The sequence below is a fragment of the Microtus oregoni genome, unplaced genomic scaffold (genome assembly GCF_018167655.1).
Source record: "Microtus oregoni isolate MIOR12 unplaced genomic scaffold, Mior012 000011F_ref0000422, whole genome shotgun sequence".
Classification (NCBI taxonomy): Eukaryota; Metazoa; Chordata; class Mammalia; order Rodentia; family Cricetidae; genus Microtus; species Microtus oregoni.
The window spans coordinates 53537355-53554816 of NW_024543070.1; the positions used below are offsets into that span (position 1 = coordinate 53537355).

The 17462-nt window shown below is 47.0% G+C and overlaps 1 protein-coding gene across 1 annotated transcript in view; it reads right to left on the bottom strand.

Annotated features, from left to right (window-relative positions):
• LOC121453505 (tyrosine-protein kinase SYK) overlaps positions 1-17462 on the bottom strand; it is a 57396-nt gene that overhangs the window by 12774 nt on the left and 27160 nt on the right. Inside the window, exons 4-9 of the mRNA XM_041660345.1 lie at positions 13685-13823; positions 12193-12274; positions 11684-11715; positions 10137-10202; positions 2676-2763; positions 1436-1613 (exon numbers count right to left, since the gene is read on the bottom strand). Coding sequence (XP_041516279.1) covers positions 1436-1613; positions 2676-2763; positions 10137-10202; positions 11684-11715; positions 12193-12274; positions 13685-13823 — 585 coding nt within the window. The remainder of the gene's footprint in view (positions 1-1435; positions 1614-2675; positions 2764-10136; positions 10203-11683; positions 11716-12192; positions 12275-13684; positions 13824-17462) is intronic.

Consider the following 17462-nt stretch of genomic DNA (forward strand, 5'->3'; position numbering starts at 1 on the left):
TTCATGAGACTGCCATTGTTCTGGTGTCCAAACATTTGTTTATGTTGGCTCAGGAAGAGACTTTCTGAGACTCCTCATTTTCCAACATTTGGGCTCTTTTACAGACAAGAGAATAAGACCGCATTATAGGAATGTAAGAAAGCAATTGATAACTTTTACAGGGTGGTTTGAATGAGAATAGTAGGTTCACATATTCAGTTTTTCAAAAGGTTTGTTTTAAATTTTGTATCTAAGTGTGTGTCTGCGTTGGTATATGCATGTTGAGTGCAGGTACCCTCAGCGATGTGGGAATTCCTTCTGTGTGTTGCTTGTTTTGGTTAATGAATAACGAAACTTCCTTGGCCTGAGGGGGCAGAACTTACGTAGGTAGAGAAGACAAACTGAGTTCTGGGAGGAAGAAAGCAGAGTCAGAGAGATGCCACGGACCCACTGTTGGAGATAGATGTTCTGAGACTTTGTTGGTAGGCCACAAACGCGTGGTGATATACATTAATAGAAATGGGTTAAACTAATACGTAAGAGTTAGCCAATAAGAAGTTAGAGCTAATGGGCCAAGCAGTGATTTAATTAATACAGTTTCTGTGTGGTTATTTCAGGGCTAAGCTAGCCGGGCAGCCAGGACAAACAAGCGATCCTTCCTCCTACACCCTCAGAGTCCAGAAGAGGGCATCAGAGTCCTTGGAGCTGGAGTTAAGGGCAGCTGTGAGCCATATGACCTGGGTACAGCAGAGTGAATTTAGGTCCCAAGGAAGAGCAGTATACCCTCTTAACCTCTGAGTCATCTCTCTCTCTCTTAATTTCAACTTTAAAAGTGACTGTGATTTAAATACATCTATTTAAAAATGGCCTCTGTGCTTGTACACAGGACGCAAGGCACCAGAAACCAAAGTTTTACAAACATATAAAGATCCAGCAAATGCCTATACCAAGGTTAGTTGCAGGTAGTCATGTTTCGGAGGTACAACATAGTCATATTTTCTTATGAATTTGCTTATTTCTATTTAGTTATTTTCTATGAGGCACATGTACTAACACAAACATTTCATTACTGTGACTACAGTTAGCACACACAAAGGGTGCTTTCTTTATAAAAGAGTCGGAAATGAAGGTGGGCAAAAGGGAAGAGTTAATTACAGAGCTTGCTGCCAAGCCTGATGACCTGAGTTTAGTTCCTGGAACCCAGGTGAGAAAGAGAGGACCAACTTACGTGTCCCGTGACCACATGAGATGAATGTTGGGACATATGTGCACATACACAATAAGACATAATTTCAAAATGAATACATATAATGCTAGTGAAAAAGTACTAAGCCATGCTAGCCTAAACTTCACATCTGGGATTAGATGAACATTCTCAGTGCATTTCTTGAAGTTTTCCATGCTGCCTGCTCACATGAGGGTGACTGACAGTAACGCAATGGGTAACGGTACTTACTTTTTCATTTGGTAGTATCCCTTTTTCACGGTCCCGAAGTTACCAGAGCCCAGTTCATTGTCCTCCAGGGTTAGCAGGCTTCTGTCTAGGTAGACCTCTTTGGGCCGGATCTCTTCGGGGTCGGCGTAAGGGCTCTCATACACCTCTGTGTCCATGGGCAGGGCCTCTCTCTGAAGGCCTGCAAGGCAATTAGGTAACACATAACTCCAGACAGGGCGCCTGTGACCCCTGCCCTCCACTCCTGTGGTCTTATGGGGCATTTGCAGGCAAGTGAGAACTGAAGCAAGGGGAGATGGGGGAGATGGGGGAGATGGGGGAGATGGGTCTTCTACACCAGTAGGCTTTAAGAACATTCTTTGTGACCCTTTGGGAACAGTCTTTGACACCCTCCTATGAAGAGGTGCCACCGAGGACATGATCCTTACTGTTTTTTTTATAACTGAACCATGATGCATGTGCTCTCCAAGGCAAGGCTATGAAAAGCCAAAATGCTTAATATTTGAGATGCTAAGGATGGCGTCCCGCTGTCCTGAGGCTCCCAAACTGTGAGAAGGACCTTGAAACTCAACATCTATCCAACAATGGCCTTGATGACATGTGGGACACTGTACCTGACTTTTGCAGTGCTGGGAAAGAAACCCAAGGCTCCCATACATGCCAGACAAGACCTCTACCGTGAGCCACATCTCCAGCCACGAGGAATAAATTAAGAGAGAGAATTACCTCTTGCTGCTTTAAGCCTCTGGAGGCAATTTATAGCAATAAACAAACCTCAAGCTCACTTAAAAAAAAAATAACAACATAGATACACTCATGAACCCAAGAAAACCAACCAGAGGTCTCAATTCTGGGAGTAAGTCACCTCTGTGGCCTCCCAGTCATCGTGACTGTGAGTCATATCTTCTGTCAAGACCACATGCTCCTCCAAGAAAGGCAACTGGTCTATGGAGTGTGACAGACACAGGATTTGAAGCAGAAGCATGGTGCTGTCAATGGTGACAACTGTTGGGATCTTGTTGCTTGTTTTAATTGTAAAAGACCATTTTCACTTGACAGACTGCTTATTTTATGGATAAGGGATGTCTTCTGCCTGTGACTGGACATTGCTGCTGCCTAGTGTTGACCCTCACCATAAGGGAGATTTGGAACAGTGCCCTGAATTTGTAAGCTGACTCCACACACTGACAGGCATGTGTGCACCCTGCTCTGAAGGTTTACTGAGTAAAAGCACATCTCTCACCTCTGTCCGGGGCCCAGGACCCTCCTGTTGGCTCATAGGGGTTGAAGGTCACGGTACTCTCAGGACGACTCCCTTGGGGTGTGGCAGTCTGGAGCACAGGAATGACAGTATGTTATCATTTCTGCATGGATGCTATTATTCTCAAATGATCACTGGTTAGCTTATGCAGGAGACAGAGGAAGAATTAAGAAGAGGTCAGAAGGCTTATCTCAGTCTTCAGGCAACTGTTTGGACCTGAGAAGGTTAGACAGGCTCATGCCTTACAGCACCCACCCCTGACATGGCCTCAGAACTGGAGGGAGAGAATCCATTCTGCTCATTCCAGTAAAACTTCCTTCCCAATTATGTGCCCTCTGTGTGTGTTTCCCACCTCCCCGAAGATGGGAAAACCTTGTACGTTCCCCACGGATTTATTTCTGCCTAATTTCATGTGGAAGTTATTTAAAAAGCAAAGTTGAGCTGTGTCCACCTGTTTCCCTTCCATACAGATTTAGACACAAGGCATTGATGCCACAGGGTAGCCCAGGCCACTTAGCTACAAGCCCCAAAGAAGGATGCATCCTGCCGAATCCCCACCCCCACCCTGTGCACTGCTGCCATTGATGATAACGATAAAGTTAGTGAGGACAGGCAGCAGGCACGTGCCGTGCCACAAGACAGCGATGATTGCAGCAGGCACGTGCCAGGCCACAAGAGAAGTTCTCTTTGCCTTCCTGAAGAAGAGGAACTCCTCCTTTTTACCTGTGACTGGTCATTGAGGCAGAAGCTGAAGGAAAGCCTCACTGGCTTGTAGACATTTATATATAGGTGAGGGGATTCTCCCTCACTCCATTAAGAGCGATTTGCCCTGTGAAGCAGGTGGAGGGGAAACTCTCCTTGTATTCCTATGGATTTTCCATTTGAAACATTTTTCTCTTCTTCTGACCCATCTCAACCCACAGATTAAAACAAGATGATGGCTACTAAACTCGTCTCACCAGCAAACCACTGTTGGGCTTGAACTCTCCTCCCCTCCCCCCATTTTTGTTTATCGTGCACATCTATTTACCTTATCAGATCCACATATTGCCATGAAGAAATGAGACAGCACCAGGTTTGGGGGGATTTAAAGAAACAGAGACACTCAGCTAACATTACACAGCCACTGTCTTGAAGCTCACATTCAATTCTCTTGTCTCACTAACATGACATTCTCACACATCACAATTTAACAACAGAGTCACACTGTGTCATTACGAGCACAGGGACATGTGTCTCTCAAGATACATTGACTTCCCAGCTACACAGTGTTTGCCATGAGGTAGAGGCTGGCAATGCCTATGGCAAAGGACCTTTCAATGAAGTCAGAGGACGTCTGGTTTCAGATGCCATGGAGATGCCACTGGATTCACTTTCTTGTGGTTTGTCCAAACACTCCTGCTGGGTTGTATAACAGAACTAACCACGACAACAGAGCAGAAGTTATGCAAAGGTAGGCTTTAAATCAAAGCTCAGCAGCGGCGCCATGCTGTAACGGGGGCTTAGGAAAAACACACAACACAAGCATGTGAAAGAATGGGTGCTGGATGAATAGGTGGGTGGATGAATGTGTGTACGTACGCATGTATGTATGTATGTGTGTGTATGTGTTTATGTATGTATGTATGTATGTGTGTGTGTGTATGTATGTATAGATGGATAGAGAGGTGTGTGGGTGTGTGGATGGATGAGTGGATGGATAAGTGGATGGACAGACAGATAAACGGATGGATAGTTGAACAGACGGATGGATGGATGGATGGATGGATGGATGGATAATGGACGGTTTGACAGAGAGATTTAAAAGTAACTTTTCATTAGTGGGAAATGTGAAATGTAAACATGTACAGTTTTAAATGAGTTCTCTCTTGAGTCTCTGCACTCAGAGAGGGAACTAGGTCCAGGTAAATCTCTTAAGACCCTCTTAAACTTTTACATATGACTTCAGTAGTGTTGGGTGTTGCTTGGATCCCTCTTATCACTTATACTACCATTGCCCTGGCTAAGGACAACTCTCTTAGCTCATACTTAGTAATTCCTACCGTATCTATCCTTCCCACCCTGCTATTCTCCCTCTATAAACAAACTCCAGCCACAAAGAGTCTTTAAAAATGTTTTCAGGTTAGCACAATGACAATTTTAAGTGTTTTTTTTTAAAAAATTTTTCTTTGTACATTCTGAGATTCCCAAGACACACTCTGGCCCACCATGGAGTTAAAGGATACCCCAAGATGGGGAAAACAGGTCTATCCCTTCCTATGGCTTGAAGAGCTCCTGCCCTCTGCCCTTCAGTGTCTTGTTCCTGGGCTGCACACAGCCTCTCTAGAATAGTCTCCAAGGCAAGAGGACTTCAAATGGCTTGTTACAATAAACCAGCACCCACAATTTCCTAACAAAATCTGCTAGGGATGTTTTTAAAGCAGAGTTTAGGGACTTAGAAAAATCACTGAAAAAATGGCAGTGTATCAGAAGCAAGTGGGAATGGGTGGCAAGGGACCCAGATCATCCAAGCTCCTGCAGAGAGTTCATATCCACACTGACAGGTGCTATCCCTGTGTCTGTCTGATAGACACAGGAAAGGGCTTTGGAGAGTCGGCTTCCACTTATATGGGTGTAGCACAAGGCCTCATTTCTATTCGACCCATTACAAAGCACCCCCTGAGAATGAGCATTCCTGATCCAGAAACAGAGACCCCCAAGACCCTCCAAGGGATACATAACTTTTCTCATCTGGATGTCTCAGCCCTCAGCAGGTCCCCACCACCTCCTGCCTCATGCACAGGCAGAGACCTATGGGATTGGGGCAATAACGGCATCCAACTTGGGGCACGTTCTGTAGAAGGAATGGGTGGTTTTCCACTGGGATAGTTAAAAGAGCAGTTGGCTGCTTTGTGACATAGATGAAGACACAAGGCCACACTTCCAGCTTTCCCACAGTACTTGAGAACAGGCCTTTGCTGGGACCACTGTCATCACTAAACGCTCTGGAAGCAAAGCCTCCAGGACTATGGCTCTTTTAAAGGAAGGAACACAAAGGCACAATGACAACCAACCAAGTATGGGCCAGTGTTAAAACGGAGGGAAATGTGAACTGCAGAGAGGAGCGCGCTGCGGGTAGGCAGCCCTGGCCTGCATCATCAGTCTCTCCAAAGGTGTTTGGTGGTCTGCCCCTTCTCGGGCATCATCTTTTCTGCATCGAGAACAGCTGACAGCCTCACCTCGCTGCTACTTCCCACCAACTCACGCCTTCTAGGTGACTCGAGATGGTGTCAGCTACCCAACCTTTGGTAGACAGTTTTCAAGTTCAAACTACTCTGTCTCAGGGCATGAAAATGAGTGATGCATTTGATGTGTGTGCACATGCATGATATTGTGTGTGTGGCTGAGCAGTTATGTGTGTGTGTGCTTGTGGGGGAGGGGGCAGAAGTAAACCTTAGGAACCATCCACCCTAGTATTTGATACTGTGTCTCCATGGCTGGGTGGCTGGTTAGTATGCCCCAGAGATCTGCCGGACTCTACCTCTCTGGCTGTAATAGCCAGAGCTCTCCATCACATGCAGCTTTTTATGTGGATACAGGGGATCAAACTCAGGCCCTCACAGTTGTGTGGTGAGTACTTTATTGACTGCTCTCTCCTCTCTCTCTCTCTCTCTCTCTCTCTCTCTCTCTCTCTCTTTCTCTCTCTTCTATCTGTCTGTCTATTATATCTATCTATCTATCTATCATCTATCTATCATCTATCTATCTATCTATCTATCTATCTATCTATCCATCTTTGACTTTGAAATGATTTGAAGAGAAAACCACACTGCCCTGTGGAGCTGATGGTCTCAGCCCAGCATCCTGCTTCTATAGCCTGTGTTTTAGTTCTCAGACCCTGGCTTTTGCTCCCAGCTCCATGCAAGTAGTTTCAGGTTAGACAGCAGTGGCACTGTGGGTGCTAACACTCCTCAGAAACCGAAAGCCTGCAGGCTTCAGGTCATGGGCTGCAATCAGCTGGCTGTGGCTTCCAGTCTCAGAAGGAGCTCAGGCCAAGGAGGAGTGAGAACACCCAGATGAGGGCAGACTCTGCTAGAAGGTGGGCTATGGGTAGGCTTGCCTGAAGAGAAGCACATGACCTATATGATTATTATTTCATCCAAATATTCAAAGATCCAAGACCTGGCCCTTTCGGGTTACACTTTCTCAAAACCCCGGCCATCAAAATTTATGTTGAATAAAACAAGAAATCCAAGGATGAGTTTCTGTTTAATGGTCTTAGGGAGAGTGTGTGACCCTGGGAAGCCTCTTCATGGGTACGACTGTGGACAGAGGTAACCAACACAACAGCAGGGGGTTATATGACCACTGGTGCTCTTACTTCTTAGCTAAGTGTGGTTACATTCTCAGAATATAAAACACATTGCTGTTTTCCAAATTTAAATTCACCTGTCTTGAGGCTGGAGAGGCAGCTCAGTGGCTAAGACCACATACCACCCTTGCTGCTTGCAGATGACCTAAGTTCGGTTCCCAGCATCCACACTGGGCTGCTCGCAGCCATTTGTAACTCTAGCTCCAGGGGATCCAATGTTTTTTCTGCTGTCTGAAGGCAGCTGCACACATGCAGCATATACTCACCCAGTATGCACATGCATACATGAATAAAAATTAATTAAGAAATTGTACTTGACTTTCAGAGTATTTCTCCCTCCTGGTGCTAGAGACCAAATCCAGGCCCTTATGGGTGATAGACACGTACTCTATGACTGAGCAAAATCCACACCCTAGTTTCATTTCTAGTGAAAGTTTCAAACTGATAATCCTAAAAATCAAAGCATATGTTTCCTGGACTCTCAAACTGCTAGAATTCATTCAAGGTGTGTCTGACAGGCTTTGCTGATGTTGGCTTTTTTTCCATGTGTGGTGCATGTGTGTGTGCACTTCTCTGTGTGTGTGTGTGCATGTGTGTGTGCGTACTCCTGTGTGTGCACTCCTCTGTGTGTGCATGTGTGTGGTGTGTGTTTGTGCATGTGTGTACGTGTGTGTGCACTTCTCTGTGTGTGTGTGCATGTGTGTGTGCGCACTCCTCTGTGTGTGCATGTGTGTGGTGTGTGTTTGTGCATGTGTGTACATGTGTGTGTACATTCAGGGGCCAGAGGCTATGCCAGGTATCTTTTTCAATCACTTCTGCACCTTGTTTTTTGAGACAGGGTCTCTCACTGAACCTGGAACTTGACTAATTGACGACCAACCAAGGGATCCTCCTGCCTCTGTCTTCTTTGCACTGCGATGACTGGCAGGCATGTGCCACTCTTCCTGGGCTCTTTCACATGGGTGACAGGAACCTGAACTTGGGTGCTCAAGCTTGAATGACTAGAACTTTACCGACTGGGCCATCTCTTCCAGCTGCGGCACATCTGGCCTATCCGAGTGGCCATCACTGAATCATGTGGTAGTCTCAGAGTGAGGCAGTGCTGCTGCTGAGAAGGGATTCTGCCGATGGAATTACAGTCCCCAGTCAGCTGACTTATGTCATGGAGATTATCCCCCATGGGCCTGGCTCCATTAGGTGAGAATCCTTAGATGCAAGTTTAGACTTTCTGAAGAAAGGAAGGGGTAAGGGGAAGCTAACCGACCCCTACCACGTGGCAGCTTTAACCATACCACTGAATTTGCACATGGCTCTAGACCTCCCCGTTTGACAATCTCCCCCAAGAACATTGTACTTGCTTTATCTAGTCTGGTAACTGCATAAGATAAGTTCTTGTAATAAATTTGTGTTTAGATATATGCAGGTAATACATCTGCATGTGTGAGCACCAATATATGCATACAAAAATATACACATTCGACATATGCATGGATGTGCATATATAATGTAACTATAATATACAAATATATACACACAAGCACAGATTTTCCATGCATGGATGCATATATGAGTGTATCATACATATGTTTTATGTGTGCTCGTGCACATATGGCATCTCTGGCTGATCCGTCTCTGGTGGGACCCAAGAGACAAAACATGAGATGCTAGGATGTAAGTGTCTCTTGCTAAAACTGTGCAGAGCTGGGGGCTGTGAGTTGGCAACAGGCCTTGGATTAGGCAAGTGGAATGACATACAGGGTGTGGTTGGAAGCTCAGGAGGAGTCAAGCCGAAGAGGAGGAGACACAGGCTTACTCGCTGCCCCACAGAGTTCTGTGAGGGTTGGTAAGTACGGTGTCACATTCAGGAATATGGTGTCTGTGAGTCTAACACTGACCCACAGTGCTGTAGCTGCTGGCCTGAGTGGCCTTTATAACTGACACCTTTGAAAAGCTCCTTAAGCTGGAGAATATTAAGTACCTCAGCTCGTGAGGTACTATGCTCCCTGCTGTCCACTGAGCTCGCTGGATACGAGCATCCCCAGTCCCAATGGGGCCCTCCACATGGAGAGTGAGTCAGAATCTGGGCGAGGCTCAGGCTGTGGAGCCGGGGCAGCTGCAGAACATTCTCCAGCATTAACCGTCACTGACAGCGCAGAGCACAGGACGGTCTCCTTTCTCTTTGGCCATCGTGTTACTCTCTCTCCTGTGATCTGGTCAACAGCATTAAGCATTAAGATCCTCTAGCGAATGATCAATATAGAGGATAATTACTGAGCAAAATATCTGGGCCTTTATGCCTTTTGTTAATCATCTCTGTGTGTCTCTGCATAGCCATGTGCCCACGTGCTTGGAAAAACATCGATATAAAATGAAAACAGCTGTTGATAGAATCAGCTAAGTGCTGGGATATAGCTCAGTGGTAAAGCACTTGAGTTTGATTCCCAAACCCTGAAGAAACATTTTACATTTACTTCTTTAGTATGTGCCTGGGTCACAGCACACACATGGGGTCAGATGACAACTTACAGGAGTTAGTCCTCTCCTTCCTCCATGTGGGTTCTAGAAATCAAACCCAGGCTGTCTGGCTTGGTGGCAGGTGCCTTTAGCCTCTGAGCCGTCTTGCCCTCAAGGTTTTCTTTTTATTGTCCCTCAAAATTCAGTCCAATGTCTTGGGGGGCAGAGCACCTCCAGAGACCTCAGTTCCCGCTATTGTGAAGAGCGTCATGTGACAGAGGCGCTAATGCTGCAACACGTGACTCTAGACAACAAGGGCGAGCTGACCGTGCAGCGTCTGATGTGAGAGTCAGCGGGCACTGGTTGTCTTCACTGAAATGACTGAATTTATGTGTTGGCAGAGAACAAGGCAACATGGTCTGGCTATGCAGCAGCAGCGATGGAGAAGCTGCACACAAAGCATGGAATGCGCTGTGCAAGGGCCGCTTGGCTCAGCGGGTGTACTCAAAAGCGGGCATGCGGTGGAGGCATGGAGGCAGAGCTGTGCTGGGTGAAGGGGAGAGGGAGCCAAGCATGGTCTGCGTGCGGGTCTACCCTACCACTTAGTCAGGGGCAGTAAGCAGGGGACGCTTTAGCACCTTTTTGCCAGGCTTTGGGAAGGAGTAGGATTTGATTCTTGAGATTATTCCACCAGGTGACCAAGTCTAGAAACCACAATGGCAGAGAGGAATAGAGCGTTTAGTTTCAGAAAACACATGCAAGATATTCTTTGTCATGACAAGCTACCTGGCTTTGCTTCTGCAAGTGCACAGTCCAGCCCCTTCACCAGCCCCAGCGAGATTTCCTGCATGCAAATCTGGACCATTTGAGATGCTGCCATTGGGGCAGGGATGTCTAGAATATTCAGTAAATAGTTTCCACTGAAGGCGGCAAAATTAAAGCTGAGACAGGAAGCTGCCATGTTGTCTGTGGAAATCTCGTGTGTCAGGCTCCACTAGAGACTCTAGTCACTCATGGTTCAGGGGTGTCTCTGTTCAGTGGCACTGGTTGCAGATGACATTGTCATCTACAAGTCCTGGGACATATGTAGCCCCTTAGGCCACAAGCTGGACATGCCTGAGATGAGAGGGCCAACAGATCTGTTTCAAGGGCACCAAATGATAAATACCAGAGCCATGAGAAACATGGGAAGCCCATGCACTGGTAGCACTGTATTTTAGAGGACCCTCAAGTTCACTGGTGTTTTAGCCAATTCAAGGTCTCTCAGTTTGGTAGAAGGCACTAACCCTGGATCAACAGTGTCAGTACTGAGTGGCCACCTGTCCCCACTGGAGACAGAACACATTTCTGGCTTTTGGTCAGTTTTGTTGTTTAGGAGTTAGCAGGACATAAGTCAAGAATCATTCCCCAATTAGTGCTAATGGTCTGGGATGTTCACGCTGGAGTCCCCAAGATATGAGAAGACCAACATCTGCAGAGTAACAAAGTACTAGCTCTGACATCCCAGATGAGAAGTGATTTGAGATCCTTCTCTGTTTGTGGGCAGGGTGATGAAAGGGGTATGCCAACACAGGGACGTCAGGGGTGCAGTCTCATCTAGTGACATGGAGTGGTATGTTGTCTCTGGCCAAGACTCCCAGATTCTTTCCTTCTCTGAACCTTTCTTTTGAGTTCTTACCAAGCATACCCTCCCTACCCTAATCATTGGCCAAACCGGTTTACCCAGGAGGTCAAATCTCTAGTAATTCTGTGTTAATTGGTTTGGTCAAAGGAGTTGAGTAGCTAAACTCAAGGAGATACCAGTCTGCCAGCCCTGTCCTACTGACATGCATGTCAGCAGGCCTGTGGAAGGCTCACACATGTTCATATTGACAGTGAAAGGCTGAGCTTGAACAATATGCCCCCTTTTGCTGCATCTGACAGGAGACCTTTCTGATCTAACAGTGGGTTTCTTCCTCGCTCTGTATACTTCTCTAAAGGATGGAGAGAAAATAAGCCAGTCATGAAACCACAAAAACAGGCTAGCTGAGTAGTGGCCACAGGCAGGTGCCTCCCCAGACTCACTGGAGTTCCAAGGTCTTCAGGGCTGAGCTTGGAGTCCAGAAGCTGTGCTAACTAAAACGGGACTCCCTGAGTACGTAAATACAACTGCTTCCTCAGCACAGACACCTGTAATAACACTTACCACAGGGTGAGCATTTGAACTTGGTGGGTGACCTGCAAGAAGAATATGCCATGGTTGCGGTTAGACAATTACTGTTGTGTTCTTGCAAACCATCTACTTGTCAGATCAATCGATACCACTGGAACAAACTGAGGAGACAGTAAACTTTCTGCATCAATACTTTGCTCTTTTACTGAATTTTTCACACATTCAATTAAGTAAGATTTTATTTTTTGAGACAGAGTCTCACTATATAGACCAGACTGGCCTGGAACTCACACAGATTGCTTACCTCTGTCTCCTATGCTGGGGTTAAAGGTTTGTGCTACCATCTCTGGCAACACATGCAATTAAATATAGTGATTAATTATCCTTCAACTAATGATTCCTAGAATTGGAATGACATCAAGTTTAATCACATGGTAAAATCAAAGCCTCAGCCTGCTTTAGTTTGGAATAGACAAATCTGACACCCCGTTGATAGTGACCAATGTCCCCCAAACCAGACCCGATGTGTCCCAATCACTCACCTATCTGTGCACCGATCTTCTGACATGGTACAGTGAGGACTCTTAACAGCCCATCCGGCTTGTAGGAGTAATGTTCCACTAGCTGCAAGAGAAGCAGGGAAGAAAGTGTAAGGGTAATGTTCCACTAGCTACAAGAGAAGCAAGGAAGAAAGTGGTCAGTAGAAGGAGAGAAATGGAGACAGTGACAGAGTCATGGCCATCACAGACTTTAAAGCCATGGAAACCCCAGACAGTCTTTCCCACAAAGCACTCGGGGGATAGGCTGAGGATGTCCTTGTGTAGAGCCAACAAACTTTTTTAGCCTTGAAACTGTGAGTCGCATCCAGAATCAAGAATGGAGAGTGATGAATGCATGTTTGCTTACTGCTTAGCTAACATTCTCCACTCTTGCACAGACCAGGACTCCAACCCAGGGAATGGTACCACCCACCACAGCCTGGTCTTCTCACATCAATGAATGCAGTCAGAACAGTCCCCACTGGCATGTTCGCGCTCTAATCTTGTCTACACAATCCTTCATTGGGCTCTCTTCTCAGGCCATTTAGAGTGTGACAAATTGGCCATTAAAACAAACCATCACAGCCAGGTGATGATACACTAGGAATCCATACCATCTCCATCAGCTAGACCTTTATCGGTTTGTTTGTTTGCTGAGACAGGATTTTGCTATGTAGCCCAGGCTGGCCTTGAATTTACTATGTACCTGAGGCTGGCCTTCAACTTTTGTTCCTTCTGTCTCCATAGTTAATGCAGCTGCGATCCCAAATTAAGGAAGAAAAATGTGCTTAGTAGCAATTGTGGGGAGTAGGGTGAACAGTGTCAGGGTGCTTCTGCATGCTTGAGTTGTCTCTATGTTTACTGACAGCTTGGTTGAGAATGAACCCTTTGCAGAGCAGGCCTGCAGTGTTTCTAGACAGGCAGCTGCCTGGAGCTTAGGAAGTATAAATTTGTTTCCCAAGATGCTTTGACTTCCCACAGGGACTCTGCTATGAGGGTAAGTCCAGATGGTTTATATACCCTGATGTCACCCTGGCATCTCTCAGTTCCAGGAGCATCTGGGTCACAAGTCCTTGGTTCTTTCTTTGGTCACCTATGACTGTGTGTGTGTGTGTGTGTGTGTGTGTGTGTGTGTGTGTATTATTCCATGTTATTCTAGACCCAGATGGCAGGGACATTCTGCTAAATTCTGAGCAGTGCCCTGAATCACATGATCTTGAAGCACCAAGAACTTAATAGCTCGAGAAAAATGATGGGAATCTCTGTAGCCTCACTGACTTGATAATGGCCTCTATCAACATGTCTCAAACAAGCCATCGGAAATCAGAGAGTGGATTGAGGGAGTATCTGGGGCAGACTGCCTTGTCCCTTCTCTTACTAGCAGTCCCATGGACCTGCATTGTGCCCTTCAGAGGGGACAGAGGCAGAGACAAAGACACAGAGACAGACACACAGAGACAGAAAGAGACAGGCACACACAGATATATGTACACACCTGCCAGAGGGTGTCGAACTTCTTCCCCTCGGGGATGGAGAGCTTCCCTGTCTTGTCCTTGTCGATGCGATAATGCAAAACTTTCCCTTCATGCAGCAGGCACAGCGCGTAGGAGCCATTGTTGTCTCGGGCCCTGATCCTGGAGAGAGAACAGACCGTATCACCCCATATTCTGACCTTCTGACCCAGGAACCAATACTCTAGCCACTGTGGGCAACAGGTGCTCACCAGAACCAGCAAGTGGGCATGTGATTGGCAGGCAGCACCCAGACCTCTGGTCCAGGTAGGCTCAGTACCAGAGTCAGCATACAGAAAAAAAAAAGAAAGGTCAAGAGAAGGAGCTGGACTGTGACAAAGATCCAGCAGGGCTGTGAAGTTCTGGAGATCAGGAAAAGAGCTTGGGATCTGTGTAGCTCAGGGCAACAGGCACAGGCTTTGGGTATCTATGGAGCCCCTGGACTCATCTCCATTTTTTTAACCACAGGTGCAGGTGTGGTGTGGATGGGGAATCCAGTGGGCATTTTAACAGTACCTTCTGGAGCACACGTGAAAGATTACAAATGCTTCTACTCCCCAAGGTCTTCTTTACTCTCTCACCCTCTCCTGAACACCAGGGCTAGGCGTAAACACTATTTGATACTATCAGATGGCATTGACATCCTGTGCCTGAGAAGGGAATGGTAGCCATGTGAGGTGAACCCACAGAACAGCCTGAGGCCCAGCAGGACCTGCAGATGACCTGAGGGCTCCATTTTCACTGGTCTCATGAGCTACATGTAGTATTCCAGGCCCCCATGCCAAGTGACAACACACAGGTGCACTCTTGAACCGAGACATGTGAACAGGGCAGTCCGGACACAATAGGAGGAAGTGGTACTTCAAAACCTTAGGCCCCAGCCAGGCTGTGTTCCAGGCTGACGTGGCATGAAGGGATGTGACTCTTCCAGATCAGAGCCTCATTTCTCCCCAGCCATGCCATTCCCCGCTTTCTAGTAGCTCATGCCTTCTGATCACGTGATCTGGGCAGGGTGAGTCCCTGGGACACCTCCGTGGCCTCTGCATTTGCTAAAACAAGGAAGATGAGTTCTCTGAGCATTCAACAACACCCAAATGCATTGAGCTTGAGAAGAGCTCAGTCAGGCTAGCAGCCAGGAGTCTGTCTGCAAACAGGAGCGATTTGTGCTGCTTTCTCCGGGTACAAGATGTCAAGACCACAGCCACAGTTCAGGCTAAGTTGGACCTTGGAACCAGTGACTACACTTCCCTTTCTCCTTCCAGGCAGCCCATCTCTTGAAAGTGGGGGGAGGTTGCAACTTTAAAAACTATTTCCTTTTGAAATGGTGTTTGGTTGGTGCAGTGGCCAGGGCTCCCTCCAAGCCCCTGCTTGAAGCTCAGGGCAGCTGGCAAGATACACGAATGCAGCTGGTGGAAGATGCACAACCAAACCCTTCCTGGCCTTTGCAGATGGTTATTCCAAAGTTTCGCCACTATGGAAACAGCCCCTCCAACCTACAGTGAGTCACCAGCATCCTGAGGTGCCAACTCCTTTCGGACAGTCATGTGGCTGATGAAAACCTTGTTGGTTACTGGGCAATGCCCAACCATGCCATAAAACACCTTATATGGACAGAGAGTTGGGCCTGTTTTTAGGGAAGCCATCCACAGTGTGTGCTGGCTCTATTTTACAGATGCCAGAGGCTTGCAGAAAGGATGGATAACGTGTATACAAACATACATGTGAGAGGCTGGGTATGTGACTCAGTGGGTAAGAGCACTTGCTGTAAAGCAAACTGGACACAGGCACCTGCACGTGTAAGCCCAGTGTTGGAGGGTGTAGACAGGAGGATTCAGGCTCTTTAGGGCTGACCAGCTCAGCTGCAGCAGTGAGTCAGGTCCAGTGACAGAGCCTGTCTCAAAGGAACAAGGTGCACATCCACACACAAAAACCGGCATAAAACACAGTGATGGGGGGAGGGGAGAATGAGGAGCAAAGAGAGAGAACAAAGGACAAAGGGAGAGGGGAAGGGGAGGAGGAGATGTACACCTACCATCCCTCCAATAGGAAGTAGAGGCTGGAGGGTCAGTAGCTCAAGACCATCTCCATTATACAGTGAGTTGGGGGCTAGCCTTGGGTACAGGAGACACTGTCTCAAGGAAAACAAAACCAAACCAGAAGCACACAGGTGTCATCTCATGAAGAATTTGTGCATATACCTATAAAAGTTGTTTGGGGAGAAAGATGATCAAAAGACACATCTCGATGTCATTTTCCTGACTGAGAGTCCCTCATGCCTGAGATCCCAAAGTCATGGAAAGAAAAGATGGGGTCTGAAGTCCAATTTCTAAATCCACATTGAACTTGCTAACTAACCCACCTTCTTGCCTCAGGCCTTGGTTGGTTTTCTCTGGCTAAAGTTGACAAGAAAGCTCCAGGCTCTGTGTGGTGCCTACCTCTCACATGCTGGGGTAGAAGGGTCGATGGGAGCCAGGAATTTAGGGCTAGCCTGAGCAACACAGCAATGTTTCTCTGCTAAACAAACAAATCCAACACAGCAGACCACAGGTACTCAGTGAGGCAGAGGTCTAGAGAGATGGTACAACGGACGCTGTGAGAGATCTGGACACTCCAAATTAAGTTCAGAAGAAACGCCATGGCACTGTGGACCCCGGCAGTCGTGTAAACAATGAGTAATGCAAATGTTTCCGGGATGGAGCGACTCTTGCCCTCTCTGCTGCCAATGGGAGCACACATCAGTGCCATCAGTGCCGCTGCTTTGGAAAAGCACCTGGATGCGCTCCAGCCACGACTCACGCCACAGGATCAACAGTTCCACCTCCAGGTGTGAGAAACGTGCGGTCAGCAGAGTGAAAAGTCGATACAGCAAACCGAGCCCTGTTTCCTGCCCTTCCTCCTTCCCAAGATGTTTGTTCCACCATCCTCCCAAGGAGCCCGTCCAGTCTCGGAAACTTGCACCTCATGCTCCGTCAAATTTTGTTATTGTTTAAATGCTTTTCCACTTCACACTCTCTACCTGGAGCTGCCGATTCTAAACGTCGGGGATAGCCTTGTGATAATGACTCCTTCTCCACGTGCACTCCCCTTGCCGTGGCTGCTCAGGGTACTTTGGATAATGAGACTTTTTAATAGATTTCATAGAGGTCGGGCAAACATTGGCTAGGAGTCCCGGGGAAAAGGAAACTGTTTTAAGGCGCAGGAAAACATCAACAGAGAATTTGAGCTTACAGCCTCCTTTGTGCCTGTTTGGAGGAAAAACATAAAATAACCCAAGGAAAGTCATTACAAGCTCACCAAAGCAACAGCCCCCACTTCTTCTTCTTTTTTTTAATGCACTCAAGAAAGTAAGAAAAAAGTGTATTGGATCCATTATATTTTCTAACCACCCCTTCCTTCCTTTTTTGTCCATTGAAATGTGTAGGACCCCTGTGACGAAAGAAACAGGAAGTACATGATTTAAAAAAAATTCTGACAAATCACAAGGAAAGGGATCCTCTGCTAAATCACAGGTGTGTTTGACCCCAGAAGGTGTTCGAAAGACTGACTGGCTCTCTGTGCTTCTCAGAAGCTGCCCACATTCCCAATGTTCACAAGCTACCGCACAAACTGTCAAGTCCTTCAGCAAATCTATGCATACGATAGAAGGGGCTGTAAAACCCAAGTGAACAAGGGTGCTACACAGGGCACTAAGAAGTGTCACAAACAGGAAACGCACTGAGGTGGGGGCAGGGGGGGAGGCTCCACTGGCAAACACCTGCCACA